Source organism: Crinia signifera, chromosome 2 (assembly GCF_055691185.1).
Source record: "Crinia signifera chromosome 2, ASM5569118v1, whole genome shotgun sequence".
Classification (NCBI taxonomy): Eukaryota; Metazoa; Chordata; class Amphibia; order Anura; family Myobatrachidae; genus Crinia; species Crinia signifera.
Genome location: NC_139218.1, coordinates 121,118,467 through 121,137,456, shown reverse-complemented (window position 1 = coordinate 121,137,456; position 18,990 = coordinate 121,118,467). Strand labels below are relative to the sequence as shown.

The 18,990-nt window shown below is 41.6% G+C and overlaps 1 protein-coding gene across 4 annotated transcripts in view; it reads right to left on the bottom strand.

Moving 5' to 3' along the window:
- TAFA3 (TAFA chemokine like family member 3) overlaps window positions 1-18,990 on the bottom strand; it is a 353,000-nt gene that overhangs the window by 67,346 nt on the left and 266,664 nt on the right. For all 4 annotated transcript variants that reach the window (XR_014470354.1, XR_014470355.1, XR_014470356.1 and 1 more), the window contains exon 3: window positions 1,454-1,603. Coding sequence is in view for 1 of the 4 variants with exons in the window: in XM_083172779.1 (XP_083028905.1) it covers window positions 1,454-1,603 (150 nt within the window). In the remaining 3 variants the exon portion in view is untranslated. The remainder of the gene's footprint in view (window positions 1-1,453; window positions 1,604-18,990) is intronic.

Sequence of the window (18,990 nt, the reverse complement as noted above, 5' to 3'; positions counted from 1 at the left end):
AAGAGTCTATGGGGTGTGGGAGTTTGTCCAAAAAGCAGTGGCGTAACTACGAATTGGGCGCCCCCCCCCCCGCCGTTAATGGAGGGCGCCCCCCGCCGCACCCCCCGCCCGCAGCCTTACCTGTCTTGCTGGTCCCGTCAGGGCTCCCTTGCTGGCTTCATTCTTCTGCTAGTGAGACGGACCAACACAAAATGTCCGCCCCCATACAGCAGACAGTTTCAGAGAACTGTCTGCTATATGGGGCGGACATTTTATTGTGGTCCATCTCACTAGCAGAAGAATGAAGCCAGCAAGGGAGCCGGGACGGGAACAGTGAAGTCAGGTAAGGCTGCGGGCGGATGGGAGGGGGCTAACTATAGCACCACAGCCCCCCGGCGCCCACACATGCACAGCGCCCCCCCGCGGCCGCGGGGGCTGCGGTGCTATAGTTACGCCTCTGCCAAAAAGGCTGTATTATTAAAGTGACAATAATTTACAAGGCAAAACCAGGATGGTATTGCCAGCTAAATTATTGTTGCTTTAAAAAATATTCTCGGACAATCTACTACCACTTTCAGCTTTTTGGACCCTAATACACTTACCCTTATATGTTGGCATGTCTATCAAAAGAGAAATAAAACTCTAAATCCTCCACATTATTTCTTATATACAGTATATTTTACCAGAGTTGATATGTATATGGATTGAAAATTACTTTAAAGTATAAATCTGATTTTCCACACACATTTTCACAATTTTAACATGCCTCTTTTATTATGGCAGACTTACATTTGAAATCACAATGTAAAATTGATTAAATAACCCCATTCACATAGTGGGGACAATGCATTTAGTGCTATAGTATGTGTCCCCCAGCTTCTACTTTGTTGCCTTGTGCCCAAGTATTTTATGGCAGATGAGAGCACTAGTTATGGTTCGTAGGGTTGACCCAAATAAGGTTGATACTTAATAGGTTGACTGCTATTGGTCGACAGGACATAGGTTGACACCTTAAAAAGGTTGAAATAGCTTAGGTCAACATGGATATTAGGTTGACACAAGCAATAGGTCGACATAGAAAAGGTCAAAATAGAAAATGTTGACAAAGTTTTGTATCTATATGTTGACTTACATCGACATGGTTAACATATCAGTGTACCGCATCCCATTTACACGATGCTTCAGGCACACTATTAACTTATCCCTCTATGTCCATGTGAATAGTTACATATGAAAAGAACACCTGTTCTGGAAAAAAACATGAAAAACTCATGTCAACCTTTTTCATGCTGACCTTTTTATGTCGACGTATTGCTTGTGTTGACCTTTTGCCATCCATTGGCCTGTCGACCTATTGAACATATACCTAGAGCAATGGGGGTAGATTTTAGCTAGAAAACAAAGTATTTCACCAACAAAACTACAGTACTGTACACAACCCATTGATCCACAGATATATTTGCAGACTGCTTACCATCTACACATGATGGAGCTGCTCTTGTTGTCCCTGCAACTTGTCCAGGGAAACAGGAGCATTTTACTGTCTGTGACCGTTCCTCGATCTTGTTCTTATTGCAGCATCTGTGAGCAGCGATCACTTCGCATGTGCCTGGTTCCACATGAACTGTAAAATCAAATAAAGGGGGACTTCAATAATACAAAAAAGTCTGTTTTTATATAATCATCAATGCACTTGACACAAGAGTGGCTAGCATTAATTTAGCTCATTGAGGTGACTTCTTTGAAAATATGTAGGATGACTTCTCTGCACCCTTCAGTCTAATGCCCCCAACCTCCCCAAGTGACTTTCCAGACCCTTAGGTGAAATTTTGGAGGTGGTGTCGTAAAAAGGTCCAACAGTCGCCACCTGCATTAAGTTCATCAAAGATGTCTCACCTTAATTTTGTGATAGGCAGACTTAAGATTGCCCCCTGGATCCTGGCACCCTAGGCAACTGCCTAAAGCTGCCTAATGATAAAGCCAGCCCTGAGGACAAGTGGCACATATAAAAAGCATACTGTACTTACAGTACATGCATATGTTGATTTGGAGACATCTCAATTTTGTTTCTTATAACGTATAAGATGAATGCAGTGTGACAGATAAGATGAGTGTAGGATGTTTTGTTTTAGAATTGTACTAATATATGTTAATCAATGGTGCTGATCTATACTTTTTCAGAATTTTTAAAGTTTTCTTCAATTCATTTGTATCTGAACATGGGATTATCATATATCTTTGTAAAGTTGCATACACACTGTACAAATTTTTTTACCAACTTTTTTGACCAAATTCATCTCGGCCATTCTGAACGAAATTGGTAAAAATATCTTTCAGTGCGTTTGTGATGAACGACGAATGATAATGCCCATACTCGCCAGTTGTTCATCAAGGTTGTTCGTCAACTGTGCATGCAGCCCAATTTGGATATCTTTAAAAAAAGAGCCCATAAACTGTAGCTAGATCTTTTGTCTTTTGTCTGTCGTCAACATCTTTAGTCCAGGACACTGGGTTCAAGAGAAATGTCTTTCAATGAAATTGGGCAAAAAAATTGTACAGTGTGTATGCACCTTAACTGCTCTTCTTTCCTAATTGAATTACTGCTTTCAGGGTTGCAGTGTATCTCAGGAGGTGGAGTGCTTCCCAAAGAAGGTCCAGCTGTATAATAGCTATCCTGGAATTTGGTTTGCTCCATTTGTATTGTGTTTCTTATTCAATGGTTGAGAAACTTCTATTTGGCTAAAATAGCCAAACAATATATCACTCTTGACCTGTGCCTTTATTTGCAACACAGGCTAGAGTATTGCTGGTTGCCAGTCATAGCTTATTCTAGTTAATGGTTGGTGACTAAGCAGACATTCATCTATTATACTATGCTTTTGTACAGGGGTATATTAAATTCAGTTTCCATGGGTAAAGTGATTAAACCTTACTTGCCTACATTTCAAAGTACCTCTGGGAAAAGCCCAGACAGGTGAAGGTGGGTGGAGCCAAGTGTGCAAATCATTAGGCCCTACCCCCATGATGGTAAATCTTGTGTCCTTGAGGAGGGGGTGGTGATAAAAGGACAGCAATTTGCATAATTTTATCCCAGCGCCCTCAGTAGTATTTCTATGTCCACAACTACTGTTTTTAGTTCCAATATGTTCCATTTTGAACTTCAAATATTCAGCTGCATTCTTGACTAAGGTCTTCTTGTGCTTACAATAACTTTTGCTGAAAATGTAAATGTACAGTAATATCTGCTATTTGGATGAATTGGTTTACATAACAAAGATCTGCAGTACCTAATTATTTTTAGTTTTTTTATATCTTTATGCCGAAATGCACTCTACACTGTCACAAAGCCCTTCTCAGTAGATATGAATACAGTACGTGAAAGATGCAGAATTTAAAACTGACACATTAGATGCAAACTTGATTTTTATGGTGATAAACTAAGTGCAATTATAAGCTGATTTTATGTTGCTTTTGACCCAGGCGTAAATTCACCCTTCATCTCACACTCTGGCATTCAGATCAGGAAGCATGCCTTCATTTTATGATCTGATCTTCCTGTCATTAAAATTTTTGCAGTGTGTTCCCTCTGTTCCATAAAATAATGATGACCTATGATAGCATAAGGAAAGCACGGCAAACCGCGCACACTATGAGTCTGTCAGACTCTAGGTTCTGATCCACATTACAAATTAGGACAGGAGAGCACTTAAACAGAATAGAGCATCATTGCCAGATATTTAACGGAAGCCTCAGATGGTGGGAGACATAAAACCCAAACAATAAATATTCTATAGGAATACAAATGAAAGGAATAATTAAATAATCGAAATTCAGTCTGTTTCAGGTCGCTATATATATATATATATATATATATATATATATATATATATATATATATATATATATATATATATATATATATATATACAGCAGTGTTTCCCAACCTCAAATCCTCAATGCACACTGGGTAAATGTGCTAAAGCATCTAAAAATGAAAAGAGGTTATATTGCCCAAACAGAGATGTAATAGAGAAATGATAGAGCAAATCTGATTGGTTGCTATAGGTGACATCACCTCTTTTAATTTTTAGTAGCTTTACTAAATGTACCCCTTACAGTCCAGACATTAGTGATAGCGATGCATGAGCATAGATAGTTAAATAAAAATAACTTCGGTACTAATCATCATCATCATCATCATCATCACCTTTGCTCAACAGCAAGCCAATCAGCTCCTAGCTGCCATGTTACCAGCTGGGTTTGAAATATGACAGGTAGGAGCTGATTGACTGTTTGTTTATCACTCTCCACTTTATCACTTTGTGAAGCTTGGCCCTTAACCTCTTCCATGTTATAGGTTATGCAGCCCATCTGCATGTGGTATCAACATTGACTCTTCTAAAGTTCCCTGCACTTCAAAGTCATTAACAAACTTTAATTTATACAAGTAGCAACAACCAATTTTTTTTTCTACCAATGCAGTTTTTTTTTTTTATATTAAATTGCCAACATAACCCAATTATTCCTGGGCTTGTATGTTATACTACTATTCAACAGATGGTGACTGTCAACGGACTTGACTTTATTCAAAAATTTAACATATATATTACTTTTTTACATAAGCTAGAATCAGAAGTTCAGATTGTAACAGATTCTTTCAAATCTCTCTTTCGCCCCTGGAGTCTGAACTAACTGCTGTCAGCACCTGCCTTGATAATTTGGACTGGTCTTTTACAGCAAACTCTGAACTGTATATTCTATCCTTTTCTGAAGCAAAAATGTTCTAGCTAGAGAATCAGCAGTGAATGCTACATACGGTACTTATATGTACAATGTCAGACAAAATGGCTTACAGAACAGTGCATTCTGTGTTCTCAACATTATATATGGCTAGGACTCACAGGGGCTTCTACTTTTTTTGGTAGGAGGTTGCCCGTACCCCTGCCTGAAGAGGAGTAGGCAAGAAGACTGCCAGGTCCCGGCTCCTGTGCGATGGATCTGGTAGGTGTCAGGATTGACGCATGCACACAAGTGGTGTCTTGATTACACATGCACAAAATTGTGGCTGCTATAGACTGGATTGGCTTCAGCACATAGAAGCTGGGCAGGACTGCCTACAGGATAGAACTATCTCTGGCAGTCCCAGAGGGAGAAAGCATGCTCCATTTTCATATGCAGCAAAGCCCCACCGCCGGGGCTTGGCTGCGGAGGGTTATGCCAGTTCTAAATGGCATAACCCCATCGAAGCCTATGGGCTTCCCTTCGCGACCCCTGCTGCCCCGCGCACCCCCTGCCGATCTGCGCCGCCACCCCCTCACCTGTGTCCGGGCAGTATCCTGCTGTGCTGGCCGGACCAGTGACCTCCTCCCTGCCCAGCTTCCAGGTGCAGGGAGGAGGAAGCAGAGCCTTGGCAGCCAGGTAAGGTTCCAGGGTGGGAGGGGGACCCACTGCATATCGCCGGCCACAACGCAAAGGACAGCTCTTAACGCAAGAGCTGTCCTTTGCTATAATTATCGCATATGTTAGTGCAAATGTGATAATTATGTCTGCGGTAGCCGGCGACGTGCGGCTGTGGATATTTGAGAATCCCACCCTAGGAGAGAGATGTGCCTCTACAGTATATAACACTTATGGAAAATATATTGTGAAATTATATTTGAGGATCCTGTGATTCGTCCTGTCAGAAAGAGGGGTGGAGTAATACAGTTCTGTGTGATTCAATTTGTCAGAGCAAGAAGGGTAGAGTGATACTGTACATCTCTATGTGTCAAGGAAAGAGGGGTTGGATTGAGATACAGTGGGAATGCTGGGAGGGGAAGTGAGCCAGTGAAGTTGCCCATAGCAACTAATCAGCACTGACGTAACATCTATAATTTGTATACTAAAAAATGATACAGAGCAGCTGATTGGTTGCCATGGGCACTTCTCCACAGGCTCACATCTCCCCCTTATCTCTGCTTCATCAATCTGCCCCACTGAGCCTGATTAAGAGTTGCACATGAATGAAATTGGAATATTTTTAATCTACGGATCTGTTAGCAAGTGAAGCTCCGGTACATGAATGAAAAGTGACAAACAATGGAGCCATCACAGCTAATACTCAATTGTGTACACATCTGTAGCCTATACACAATAATGAGGAACATCAATTGCTTGAGTAGATCTGTGGTTACGCAGACTGGATGCGACAGTATCGTAGCAAGCACAATGTTTTTCTGCATAAACGATCGCTGTTGACATCAGATACATGCAGAGCAGTTGAGGGAGGTGTGGCCATGCACCCACAGAATAAAATACAGAAAACATTGGTTATTTAGCACCGCCCTGGCGACACAGCGGCCTAGCACACAGCTGCAGATAGAATCAAGCATCCTTTTTCATCGCGATTGACAAGAAAATAGTAGCCAAGCAATAAGTTCTAAATAACCCAGTAAGGTGAGAATCCTATTATCCATTGTAATTTGCTGCATGAAATAAAAAATGGGCTTAAGTTATTATCGGACTATCCAAGTTAGAGTTATTTTTGTGAAACAAATTACCATATATATATATATATATATATATATATATATATATATATATATATATATATAAGGGTGGGGGGGCGGCGGCACTCGCAATGAAGAGACCACACCAAAATAGGTGATAACTCATTGCACAATTTATTGTGCAATTTATTGTTTGTGCAATGAGTTATCATCAAAGTGTATGCATATTGTTATGAAGTTTACATAAACTGTACATTTTTCAATATACTGACTTATGTCAGCAATCAGTCTGGAGTCCTCCGCATGATTGATGCGATTCTTTCTATTTTTCTATTTTTCTATTTCCCTTGGTGTGATCGGTGTATTGTTATTGTTTTGTATTTGGTACCATGGTGACAGCGTCTCCATCTCCCTGACTACAGGTAGTTGGTGATGACATCATTATGGAGCGCCCCGGCCGGGTGCGTGGTCCCGTGTCCGGAAGCCGCGCTGTTCTCAGTGGGTGATGTCGGCTATTTAAGGTATGTAATTTCACTGTTTGTGTTGTATAAAGCCTGATGACAATGAAATAAATCATTGAAACGTTGCTGCATTAATACGTGTCAGCCGTGGTTATGTCGTTGAAGTCGTCCAAGAGTGCCGGCAAATACTGAGGTATATATCCACAACATCGTGGAGGACGGGCACCGGGCGCAAGTTCATTTGTACAAGCAGGGAGTGCCGGTTCAAGGACTTTGTATATATATATATATATATATATATGTATATAGGTTGCGGAAAAGCCAGGGATTTACAGTATGTGTTTTTGCGGCAGTGATCCCAGCAAAGAAACATACTTATCAGGAATTAAATTCTCCCATAAGTACTGGCATCGGGGCTAAGAGGATAACTAGTTATAATTTTGCATTAAAATAAATTATAGGAAGTATGTTTTTGAAAGTCAAATAAAACTCATTACAATGTACTGTATGTCAATGTGTTGATAGCTATATGGTCTCCTATACAGTATATTGCAACACTGCATAATTCTTAATTGAAATGTCCAATTTAGTGCTTGCTGCTGGAAAGAACAGGTTGGATTCATTTCATATGCAGAGCAATAGACCTTGTCTACTATACAGTATGTACAGTACTGTATATAATCTTACAGTGCTATTTAGCAACATAGACTGCAACTACAGTAAAATGAAAGCACTAAGTCACCCACCACTTAAAAAGCAGCAGACATATGCGTGATATCAAAAGATTCTTGATTCATTAAACATCAAGGAAAACTGTTCTGACCATATATTACAAAGATAGATTAAATATTTATAACAGCGCAAAGAGAAAAATTCTTACTACGGAATGTGCCACGAGGATTAGAGATTTCAGTGATACTAAATATACTTAGATTAAAATCATATATTTGGCTAACAGCTCTGCTTGTCTCGGACACAGTTGCGGCTGTATTTATCCAATGACATATGCCTAAGGCAGCATCATATGGGTAATCCTGTAAAAAAGAAACTTTATTTTGGTGAATTATGTTGAATATATCTACTTTTTTTATTGCTTTGTGTTGGTCTTTCTATTGTTAGCTGTTTTTTGCTAACTGCAGTCATTTTTAGGTGAGCAGATGAGTGTAACATGTGTGGGGCAGAATTACATATTTGTGACATATGCGAAGCTTAGAGTAATGTTAATAGAGTAAGGTCAAATGAGAGGGCCTGACTCACACTGGACGCAGATATAGTTGCAATTAAGCAATGTCTTTATTACAGTGCATGTGCTTGTGCCGCTGGGTACATGTGCTGTGACAGTGCTGTGGCTCTGATCACTGTGTGAGTGTACCAGTAGCCTGATTGACAGGCTGCTGGCATTTGGGTTCAGAGACACGGGCTGTGAGGCATGTAGACCCTATGTTGCACAGATTTCTGATGGCACATGTAACGGTTAGGATGATGATTCGATGATCTGAGAAGTGTTCCATTGGTGTGTTTTGATTGTGTATGCAGAATTACAGCCTATGCAGAGGTAAGTGTGTTATTTCAGACAGATTTCTTACATGGATATGTATGGTGGACTGCACACTGATGTGTCGATGTCTAATTTTACAAATCGATGGACAGCAGCACTGGTGTGGTCAAAAATATGTAACCAGGTCTGAAAACAAAATAAGTCTTAACCTGTAAAATCAAAATATCCATTTGGCTTGGGGGTGAGTGGCAATTGCCCGATCTTCCCAATTGCATGCCATCCATCTATCTCTCTCTCTCTCTATCTATCTATCTATCTATCTATCGATCTATCTATTTATCTATCTATCTAATTATGCTCCTACAAAAATGAATTCCTTATTTCTCACTGTGAAACAACATTGTCTGTAATATTGATTCAGAACTTTAATGTCTCTTGCATTGCGATACAAAGAATTTCCTTAGGAATAATACGCTTCATATGTACATAACATATTCCGCATGCATTCATTTCTGAATAGCAATAGAGACACTATCACTTGTAATTATATTCCTGTCAGGTACAAACAAGTACTGTGAGAGCAATGCAATTACCCAGGAGAAACATAAACCTGCATCACAGCTGCATCCAAAACGTAACATCTGGAAGCTGTTGGGCAAGCACATGGTTACTCACTTGGCAAAGAGCAGCAAGCCCAGTTGTTATGTGTTAATTGTAAATCCCAGGCATCGATGGAACCTTGTCAATGTGTCTGGATGTCTTCCATGCATACACACACTCAGTGGTCAATCTGCAGGTGAGGATTTGTTATAATATGTAACTGATAAAGTAGCCTAGGCTTTTTATCTGCCCCTCTTCACATATGAAAATGGATACATTTATACCTTAATTTTAGGCTTGTAGACTTGCTCTTGCCTGTCTTCGGCAAAGCGTTATACTATTATCCCATCTGAAACCTTCACTGCCGCATAGTATGCAAATGAAACAGTGCTCCTATATAACTCTATTGTATTTTTTGCAGCAGTGAAATGACTGAATCCTTTCTGCAAGATCCAAGCTTTTACATTCATGCTCATGGGAGTCTTTGTTGTCTTTTTTTTAATATGAGATGTAAAATAGTTTCTTACCACAGAAATGTAATCCACAAGTGACCCTTCTGATTCACAGCACAGCACTTCATTATATTGAGGGCTGGATGTACTTGAAGGCCATATAGGCCTGGATATAAGGGAATCTCAAAGGCAGGGATCACTTTACTGCACTGTTATACACCAATATATGATATATCCATACATATAATAAAACTGTAAGGGGTCTCTTGTACATACACTTTTTTGGAGAAATATACTGTACTTCTAGGTACTGTGGAGATTGGAAATAAAATGTTGTCTTTCTGTTATGGCATTACACAGGCTACTGGATGAATTTGGATAGCATTTTTACTATTGAATACTGTAGCTACAAATAAACTGAGGTATGGATTCCAAATGTGACATCAGAGAGAGGGGAAATAAAGGAAAAACCAGATGCATGACACTTGGCATGTATTTTTTAGGCTCCTCAAGTCCCAAATAATAGATGGCATGAAGTGGTACAGTATTTTGGACCATAGATGTAGGGAGTATTCAATGTAGGGTTCCCAATGGAACATCCCGACAGTCGAAGTACCAAGCCGTTTTCAGCCAGCTCGCCTGCAACTCGACAGGCAGAATTCAATGTTCATTCTGTTGAATGGCGAAAAGGGGGTAGTGTCGGTGAAAACGGCCATGGAATGTCAAGAAATGGCCGTAAATTTGACAATCCAAGGCCATTTCTGACAAAACAGATCCAACTGGTCAGAAATGTCAGCACTGAATAGGCCGTGGGTGCTATTTCCCCATTCAGAAATAGCGCCCGACATTGAATAACCCCCAAAGTTCTTTGCCTCCCAGTTTTAAAGCTACTGTGAATAATACATCTACAACATGTGGTCTTCAGTTTGCTCTGTTCAGTGTTAAAATGGATGTGTACAGCTGCACCTGATCATTGTTGCATTACTGCACAGTAATGCAAAAAGACACTGATGAATTTAAGGCTTTTTCACGTACTGTGTTGTACTCCGATGTAGTTTCATATAAGTGGTCATGAGACACAGGGGCAGATGTATTAAGCCTTAACAAGATATAAATGCAAGGGTGATAAAGAGAGATAAACGTCCAGCCAATCACCTGCTAACTGCCATGTTACAGCCTGTGTTTAAAAAAAGTCAGTAAGGAGCTGATTGGCTGGACATTTATCTCCCCTTATAACCCTTGCATTTATCTCTTGTTACGGCTTAATACATCTGCCCCTTTATTTAAAAATTCATGTAGTCATAGGGATGATTGTGACATAAATAATGCAGGAAATTGCACTGATGATTCCTTATGATTACATGCCTGATTTATTATGCAATAGCTACATAATGTGGACAAGGTACAATTAGGGAGATTACTAGACTGTTTAGGTAGTCAGGGAGATTTCTGCTATTTCAGGGAGTCTCCCTGGCATTCAAGGAGAGTTGGAAAGTATGTCTTACCTCAAATATAATTTACTATTAAGTGTCATTTAGGGCCAAATGTACTAAGCTTGAAAAGTGATAGAATGGAGAGTGATAAACCACCAGCCAATCAGCTACTACCTGCCATGTCACAGGCTGTGTTTGAAAAATTACAGGTAGGAGCTGATTGGTTGGTGGTTTTTTTCACTTTTAATTGTATCACTTTTCAAGACTTAGTACATCTCACCCTCAGTGTGTGCCTGTGGAATCTGGATTCCAGTTTGTATTTTTTGTTTCACATCATTTCTTTTTTTGTAAATAAAGATCCAAACAGAAAATCAACATCTATCAGACATGGCAGTTGGCATTCTGGCATTATATGGGTAACTTCAATTAAAATTGCCAATATCCATTTAAATGTAGAACCAGACATGTTTTTCTGTCAATTTAAGCTAATAAACCGCACTTAAGTAGATTATTATTATTATTATAATTTTATTTATAAGGCGCCACAAGTGTTTCGCAGAGCCATACAAAGGAACAATACAGGGAGACAAAGCTTGGCATAACATTGAATAAATAACAAACATACAGTACAAATAAAGAGCGCCACAGATCAATACACATTACAGCTTAAAAGTAAGAGTGAGGACTCAATCAACATACAACTAGAGGCTTGAGGCCAATGATGGAGATGAGTATGCAGACTAAGATGGTCACTGAGTGTTGGAGTATAGGAGAGCTGTGAGTGAAATGTGAAGAGAAGTGGGCTTTGACAACAGGAGGGAAGAGGGCCCTACTCGGAGGAGTTTACAATCTAGTAGGAAGGGGAGACAGACAGATTACAGGAGGTGCAAGCAAGTGGATGGTGGTTAGACAGCAGGATGTAAACAGGCAAGGGGTCGGAGAACCAGCTGGTTTATGCAGTGGAAGGGTATGCTTTGATGAATAGGTGAGTTTTCAGTGCCCGTTTGAAGCTTTGCAAGGTCGGGGAGAGTCTAATGGAGCGAGAGAGTGCGTTCCACTGAAGGGGTGCTGCACGGGCAAAGTCCTATACTCTAGCATGGGAAGCAGTGATCAGGGTGGAGGAGAAACGACAGTCGTCAGCCGACCGTAGAGGGCGGGAGGGTGTATGAATGGATATGAGGTTAGAGATATATGGAGCAATGGAATTAGAGATGGCCCTGTATGTGAGTGTGAGGTGTTTGAAGAGGATTCGGTAGAGGAATGGAAGCCAGTGCAGATTTTGTTGAAGAGGAGTGGCAGAATTAGAGCAGCGGGAGAGGAAGATAAGCCTGGCTGCAGCATTGGGGACAGATTGGAGAGGAGCCAGTTGGGATTGAGCGAGGCGGGTGAGGAGAGCATTACAGTAGTCAAGCTGTGAGATGACCAATGAGTGGATGATCAGCTTAGTTGCACTCTGTGAGAGAAAGGGCCTGATGCGAGCAATGTTGCGTAACTTGAACTGGCAAGAATGGGCCAGGGCTTGGATGTGGGGTGCAAAGGAGAGTGACACCCAGGCAGCGGAGTTGGGGAACGGGGGAGATGATGGTGTTGTTAACAGTGATAGAGATATTAGTAGGGGGCATAGCTCTGGGTGGGGGAAAGATAATAAGTTCGTTTTTGTCCATATTCAGCTTCAGAAATCGCTCAGACATCCAGGTGGAGATGGCAGAGAGGCAGTTGGAAACTTGAGAGAAAACAGTGGGGGACAGATCAGGAGAGGAGAGGTAGATTTGGGTGTCATCCACATAGAGGTGATATTGGAAGCCAAAGGAGTTAATGAGTGCACCCAGAGAGGAGGTGTACAGAGAGAACAGAAGGGGGCCAAGGACGGAACCCTGAGGGACCCCGACAGGAAGGATGGAAGGTGGTGAGGTGGAGCCAGAGGCAGAGACTGAGAAGGAACGGTTGAAGAGGTAAGAGGAAAACCAGTTGAAGACTGTGCCAGAGAGGCCAATGATTTGGAGTGTGTGGAGGAGGAGAGGGTGATCCACAGTGTCAAAGGCAGCAGATAGGTCCAAAAGGATAAGCAGGGAGAAGTGACCCTTGGATTTGGCTGACAGCAGGTCATTGGTGACTTTCACTAGGGCAGTCTCAGTGGAGTGAAGTGGGCGAAAGCCAGATTGTAGGGGATCAAGGATAGAGTGGTCAGACAGGTAGCTGTTGAGATGCCTATAAACCAGCTGTTCTAGTATTTTAGAGGCAAATGGGAGAAGAGAGATAGGGTGGTAGCTTGTGGGAGATAAAGGGTCCAGGTTTGGTTTTTTTAAGAATAGGCGAGACCAGAGCATGTTTGAAGGGTGAGGGAAAGATGCCAGTAGAAAGAGAAAGGTTAAAGAGGTGAGCAAGGTGGGAGCAGCCAGTGGGGGAGAGGGAACTGAGGAGACGGGAGGGGAGAGGGTCCAAGGGACAGGTAGAGGGGGGGAGAGGATGAGATGAGGAAGCAGACTTCCTCAGCTGTAGTAGGGCAGAAGGATGACAGAGTGGGGTAGTTGGGAGGGGAGGATGATTGGGGTGGGTGGGCAGCAGAGGGGGTATGGGAGGAGATATCATGTTGGATTACCTCAATTTTAGAGAGGAAGAAGGAGGCAAAGTCAGTGGCAGTGAGGGATGAAGGGAGGAGGGGTGGTGCAGGGCGAAGTAGAGTGTTGAAAGTTTCAAAGAGACGTCGGGGATTGGAGGAATGGGAAGAGATGAGAGATTTGAAAAAAAGATTGTTTGGCAGAGGAGAGAGCAGCGCTGTAGGAGGAGAGAATAAACTTGAAATGGAGATAGTCTGCCAGAGAGTGAGATTTCCTCCAGAGGCGTTCAGCAGAGCGTGCACATTTTTGCAAGAATCGTGTTATTTTGTTGTGCCAGGGTTGGGGTTAAGAGCGTCGGAGGGGGACAGTGTGGAGGGGGGGCTCCAGAGTCGAGAGCAGAGGTGAGAGAAGAGTAATAGAAAGAGGCAGCCTGGTTGGGGCAAGTCATGGTTGAAAGAGGAGAGAGGAAAGTCTCCAGGGAAGACAGGACAGTAGGGTCAAGAGACCCGAGGTTACGTCTGGTGACTGTGGGTCTGGGCAATGAGGGGAGAGGGGAGCATGAGAGGGTGAAAGAGAGCAGATTGTGGTCAGAGAGTGGGAAGGAAGAATTAGAGAAATCAGAGAGATTACAATGGTGGGTGAAGACTAGGTCAAGGGAGTGTCCGAGATTATGAGTGGGGGTGGATGTCCATTGAGAAAGTCCAAAGGAGGTGGTAAGGTCAAGCAGATTAGAGGAGGCAGCATTATTGATGTCAATAGGAATGTTAAAGTCACCGAGGATGATAGAGGGGAGGTCAGAGGCAAGAAAGTGTGGAAGCCACGCAGCAAAGTTATCAAGGAAAGGGGAGCAGGGGCCAGGGGGGAGGTAGATTACAGAGGTGAATAGGGTAGAAGAGGCAGATAGTGTGTACCTCAAAGGTGGAGAATGTGAGGGAGGGCTCAGGTGGGATGGCGCGGAAGGTGCAGTTGGGGGAGAAGAGGATGCCCACTCCTCCACCCTGGCGGCCATCATGTCTGACAGAGTGTGTGAAGGAGAGGCCTCCATAAGCAGATGAAAAATATGTATAAATGTTTCCACATGTCCACATTGTACTGTATTCCCAGGTATACCTAAATTATGATAGGCCTGGCACAACATGCTGCATTAGAGTCCTGCTAAAAAAAAATTAACGCTGGCCATACGCAAGTTGATTGACACAAAGCCGGTATTTGGGGGTGGAAACCATGCATTTTTTAGGAGTGTCAGGGAAAACGCAGGCATGCCTAGGCATTTGTAGGGAAGTGGCGTGACTTCAGCTCCAGCCACAATCAGCCTTTTTCTATCACAGCCACGAGTAAGTCCTGGACTACGCACAGACTGCATAGAGTGGAAAAATCTTTTGATGTGAGCAACTTGCAAATGGATTTGCAGCGATTTGCCGATACAGCTAATTTTCGCAAGCTATTACATTCTATTATATTACATTTAGTGGTGAAAAACTGGAATGACTGAATCGAAAATATTCTATTTCCCATCCTTTTCTTTTTATGGCAGAAAGTTAATAAGCACAACTCACAGAAGAACATTTATTTCTCTGTACAAAATGTACGCCTTCTCTATGTACAGATATCAAGCCTGCAAAACTAAAAAATTGCGTTCGTAGTGCTTCCACATATTAAACTGCTATAATACTGGAATGCATGACTAACACATTGATTTCAAATTAATTAAAGACAGCAGTCACAGAATTGCTGGGTTCTATTTCATCCAGACTGTTACGCTACAATTTTAGCCCCTAGTTTAAGTGGCAGCCTTCAATTGAGTTCAAGATTTCCCCCGAGGAAGACTTTCCCTTAAGAAATGTACGACTTTCAGTGTGTAGGAGTGTAGCACACTGGCCCCAGGCCTGTGTTCAAGGGCAGCCAATGACATTTTAGCCAATTAAGGTGTTGAGTCTGTTTGAATGAAAAGATGTAATTGAGACGATAAAGGCAGAGAATGTTAAGTAATTACCACTACCTTTTAGTTATGTAAAACCCTGGATGTCTAAAAAATGCAGTACAGTCCACAGTAAACGTCAACAGCATTGGTTACTTTAACACAACTATAATGGGTTTTGTTAACCTCTTCAGTACCAAAAAAACAAATGTGCACATTATGCTGAATTTAAAGCATAATACCTCGATTCTAAAAGACAGTGGAGAGGTTGTTGACCTTAGCATGATCTAACAGTCATTCAAAATGTAGCTAAAAAAGTTCTAGATTGTTACATCTGTTGCTAATTGGAGTTTACCTCTGTATAACATTTTTCTGTAATACTTCACAAAATTTCCACATGCTCAGACAAACATATTAGGTCAGCATTCGGAACAATCAATATCCTGTATTGTGTATATGATTTAAGTTCTTGTTGTATACACAATAATGCATATCCTATACAAGTCATAAATTACATTTTTCAACTTTCAGGCATTTAACCGTTAATCAAAATTCCGTGGCGCAGGAATTTAAGGTCTACGTATGTTCCAGCAAAAACTTTAATGGACAATTCACTCACAAGGTTAATAATTGCTGAGAGTAAGACTGTATTGAAAAAAGCATTGTACAGCTTGCACAGTAACATTACTCAAAGGTCAGCATCACTCAGACTAACTGCATAAAAAGGAACACAGGAACAAAAAGTTCTTTCCTATTTAATTCTTTCTTCTGATATTTCAAATAGTGAAATTGTTAAGCCTATTGGAATATTTATACAAATGGTGCTTGTAATTATTCCTTAAAAAGGAAATTGTTCTTCATACTGTTGTTGTTAGAATTGGCAATTTATTTTTACAAAAGTTAAAAAAAAAACATTGCCCTTGCTGAATCTTCATAATAATGGGCGCTAGTGAAAAAAAAGGAATCTGAATTATTTTTTTCTATTATAAAAGACTTAAAGAACATGGAGGTTGTCTGAGCCTTGGAATGAGATAAAGTGGACAGTGATAAAGGGTTCAGACTTGATTACAGGGCACATTTTGTTAGCAAATGAGCAAAACCATGTGCATTGCATGTGGGGCAAATGTAACATGTGCAGAGAGAGTGTGCTGAGCGATCTGTCACGGACAGTGAGAGAACACTGGCGATAAACTCTCTGGTGAGAGAACACTGGCGATGATTAGATTTCTACTGCATGCAGTATAAATCTAGTCAGAACATACATCGCCTTTGCCGGGGGCCATAAACACGGAATGATCTGTGCTTCATTTCTAAGCAATCTAGTCAGACCGATTACAAATGTGGCTTTAATTGCACCATGTGTATTCCCCATTAGATTTGGGTAAATTACTTTGTTTAAGTGCAAGGTAAATACTGGCTGTTCTTTTATTTACACCGCCATTTAGATTTCAGTTTGAACATACCCCACCCAAACCTGCAGTGCACATGGTTTTGCCAATGTGCTAACAAAATGTGCATTGCGATGTAAATTAGGCACAAAGCACCAGCCAATTAGCTATTAACTGTCATTTTTTAAAACACATCATGTAATATGGCAGTTACGAACTAGTTGGTTGGTACAATGGGGCAGATGTATTAACTTTCTCTATGGGGGAGAAGGGATATCAGCACACATTATGTGCACTTAAACAGCTTCTCATTCATGTAAGAAGTAGCCACTGTTCGGTAAATGACAGTATGTGCTATGCTTACTTGTCCATATTAGCGCTGTTTTCAAAAATATAGCAGGCTGATGTGCAGGGAATATGTATGAACGTTCCACCCTCTGCCGCTATTGACTACAACAGCTGCAGGGCGGAGATGCCCTACCACGCAGGGATTATGTGTGAGTAGCGAGATCTTGCGTGGTACGTGCCAAGATCTCCGTCAGGTGATGAGGCAAAGCAGGAAGTGTTATCGCTACATCTACCCCTTTATGAGTCTTTGATCTCTCGCAAAAGCTTTGCACATAGACCCCATGGCTTGATAGACTGTGGCAGTACCTAAGACACTTACAGTACATAAAACATTTGCAGCTGCAGAACAGTGAGACTTTACATTATTGATTGTTTATACAGGGCACATACCTTCTTATAGGGCACTGGAATTTGTTTGCAACAACCAACTGATACAAGTAGTGGTGAATTATCACTGTTACAGTTTAAAACAAAAAAATATCATTACATTATTGTGGTATTATCACTATAAGTTGATTATATAAAACAGTGAGCTTGTAACTTATTGCAGTAAGCATAAACAGGAGCAATCCATATGTATACTATAATAATATACAGTATCTCATAGCCAGTCAACTCTAAAATATTGCTATACCTGGGTCTAATGGGGCACTGATGATGTAGGTAAAGAGAATAGCAATTGAACTGCTTTGCTTCAATCCACGGCAACTGGGCGTCTCATTGGTGTGATAATGGGCTGTAGAATTAGTATAATAAGTAGAGATGTGCGGTGGCCACTTTTTCGGGTTTTGGTTTTGGATCTGGATCTCCCTTCGTGTTTTGGATCTGGATTGGTTTTGGCAAAACCACCCTTGTGGGTTTTGGTTTTGGTTTTGGATCTGGATTTTTATGAAAAAATGCAAAAAATGTGGGCCTGTTTTTGCCCCTAAAGTATTATTAACCTCAATAACATTAGTTTCCACTCATTTCTAGTCAATTTTGATCACTTCACAGCTTACAAAATTGTTTTCATTTACTGTAGTTGGGCCAAAAGGGTATACCGAGGTAGCTGGATGACTAAGCTAAGCGACAGCAGTCGGCATCACATACATGTGGACCTTACACTTCCAACCTGGCAGAGCGGCTATGCAGGGGCAGACAGGGTGGCAGTTTAATAAACTATCCCAAAAAAAGAGAAATGCTCCAAACAGCAAATACAAAGAGGTATCGGCCTTGTCATGACTGGTGGTAGAAGCTTCAGCACCTCTATCAGGTTGCTGATCTCCCACTATTTCCTCCTCCATCATCCTCCAAAAATGTGTTTTTATTTTATTTATTACTTTTATTTCTTTTTCTTACTTTACACTGGACACAGCCTGTCACACTGGACACAGCCCCTTGGACACTGGAAACTGCCCCTGGACACTGCCCCTGGACACTGGACACAGCCTGTCACCCTGGACACAGCCCCTGGACAATGGACACAGCCTCTGGACACAGCTCCTGTACACTGGACACAGCCGTCACACTGGACACAGCCCCTGGACAATGGACACAGCCGTCACACTGGACACAGCCTCTGGACACCGCCCCTGGACACAGCTCCTGTACACTGGACAATGGATATATGTCACGCTGGACACTGTATATATGCCGTCACACAATGGTTAGATGTCACACTGGCCACTGGATATATGTCGTCACACTGGACACTGGATATATGTCGTCACACTGGACACAGGATATATGTCGTCACACTGGACACTGGATATATGTCGTCACACTGGACACTGGATATATGTCGTCCCACTGGACACAGAATATATGTTGTCACACTGGACACAGGATATATGTCGTCACACTGGAGACTGGATATATGTCGTCACAC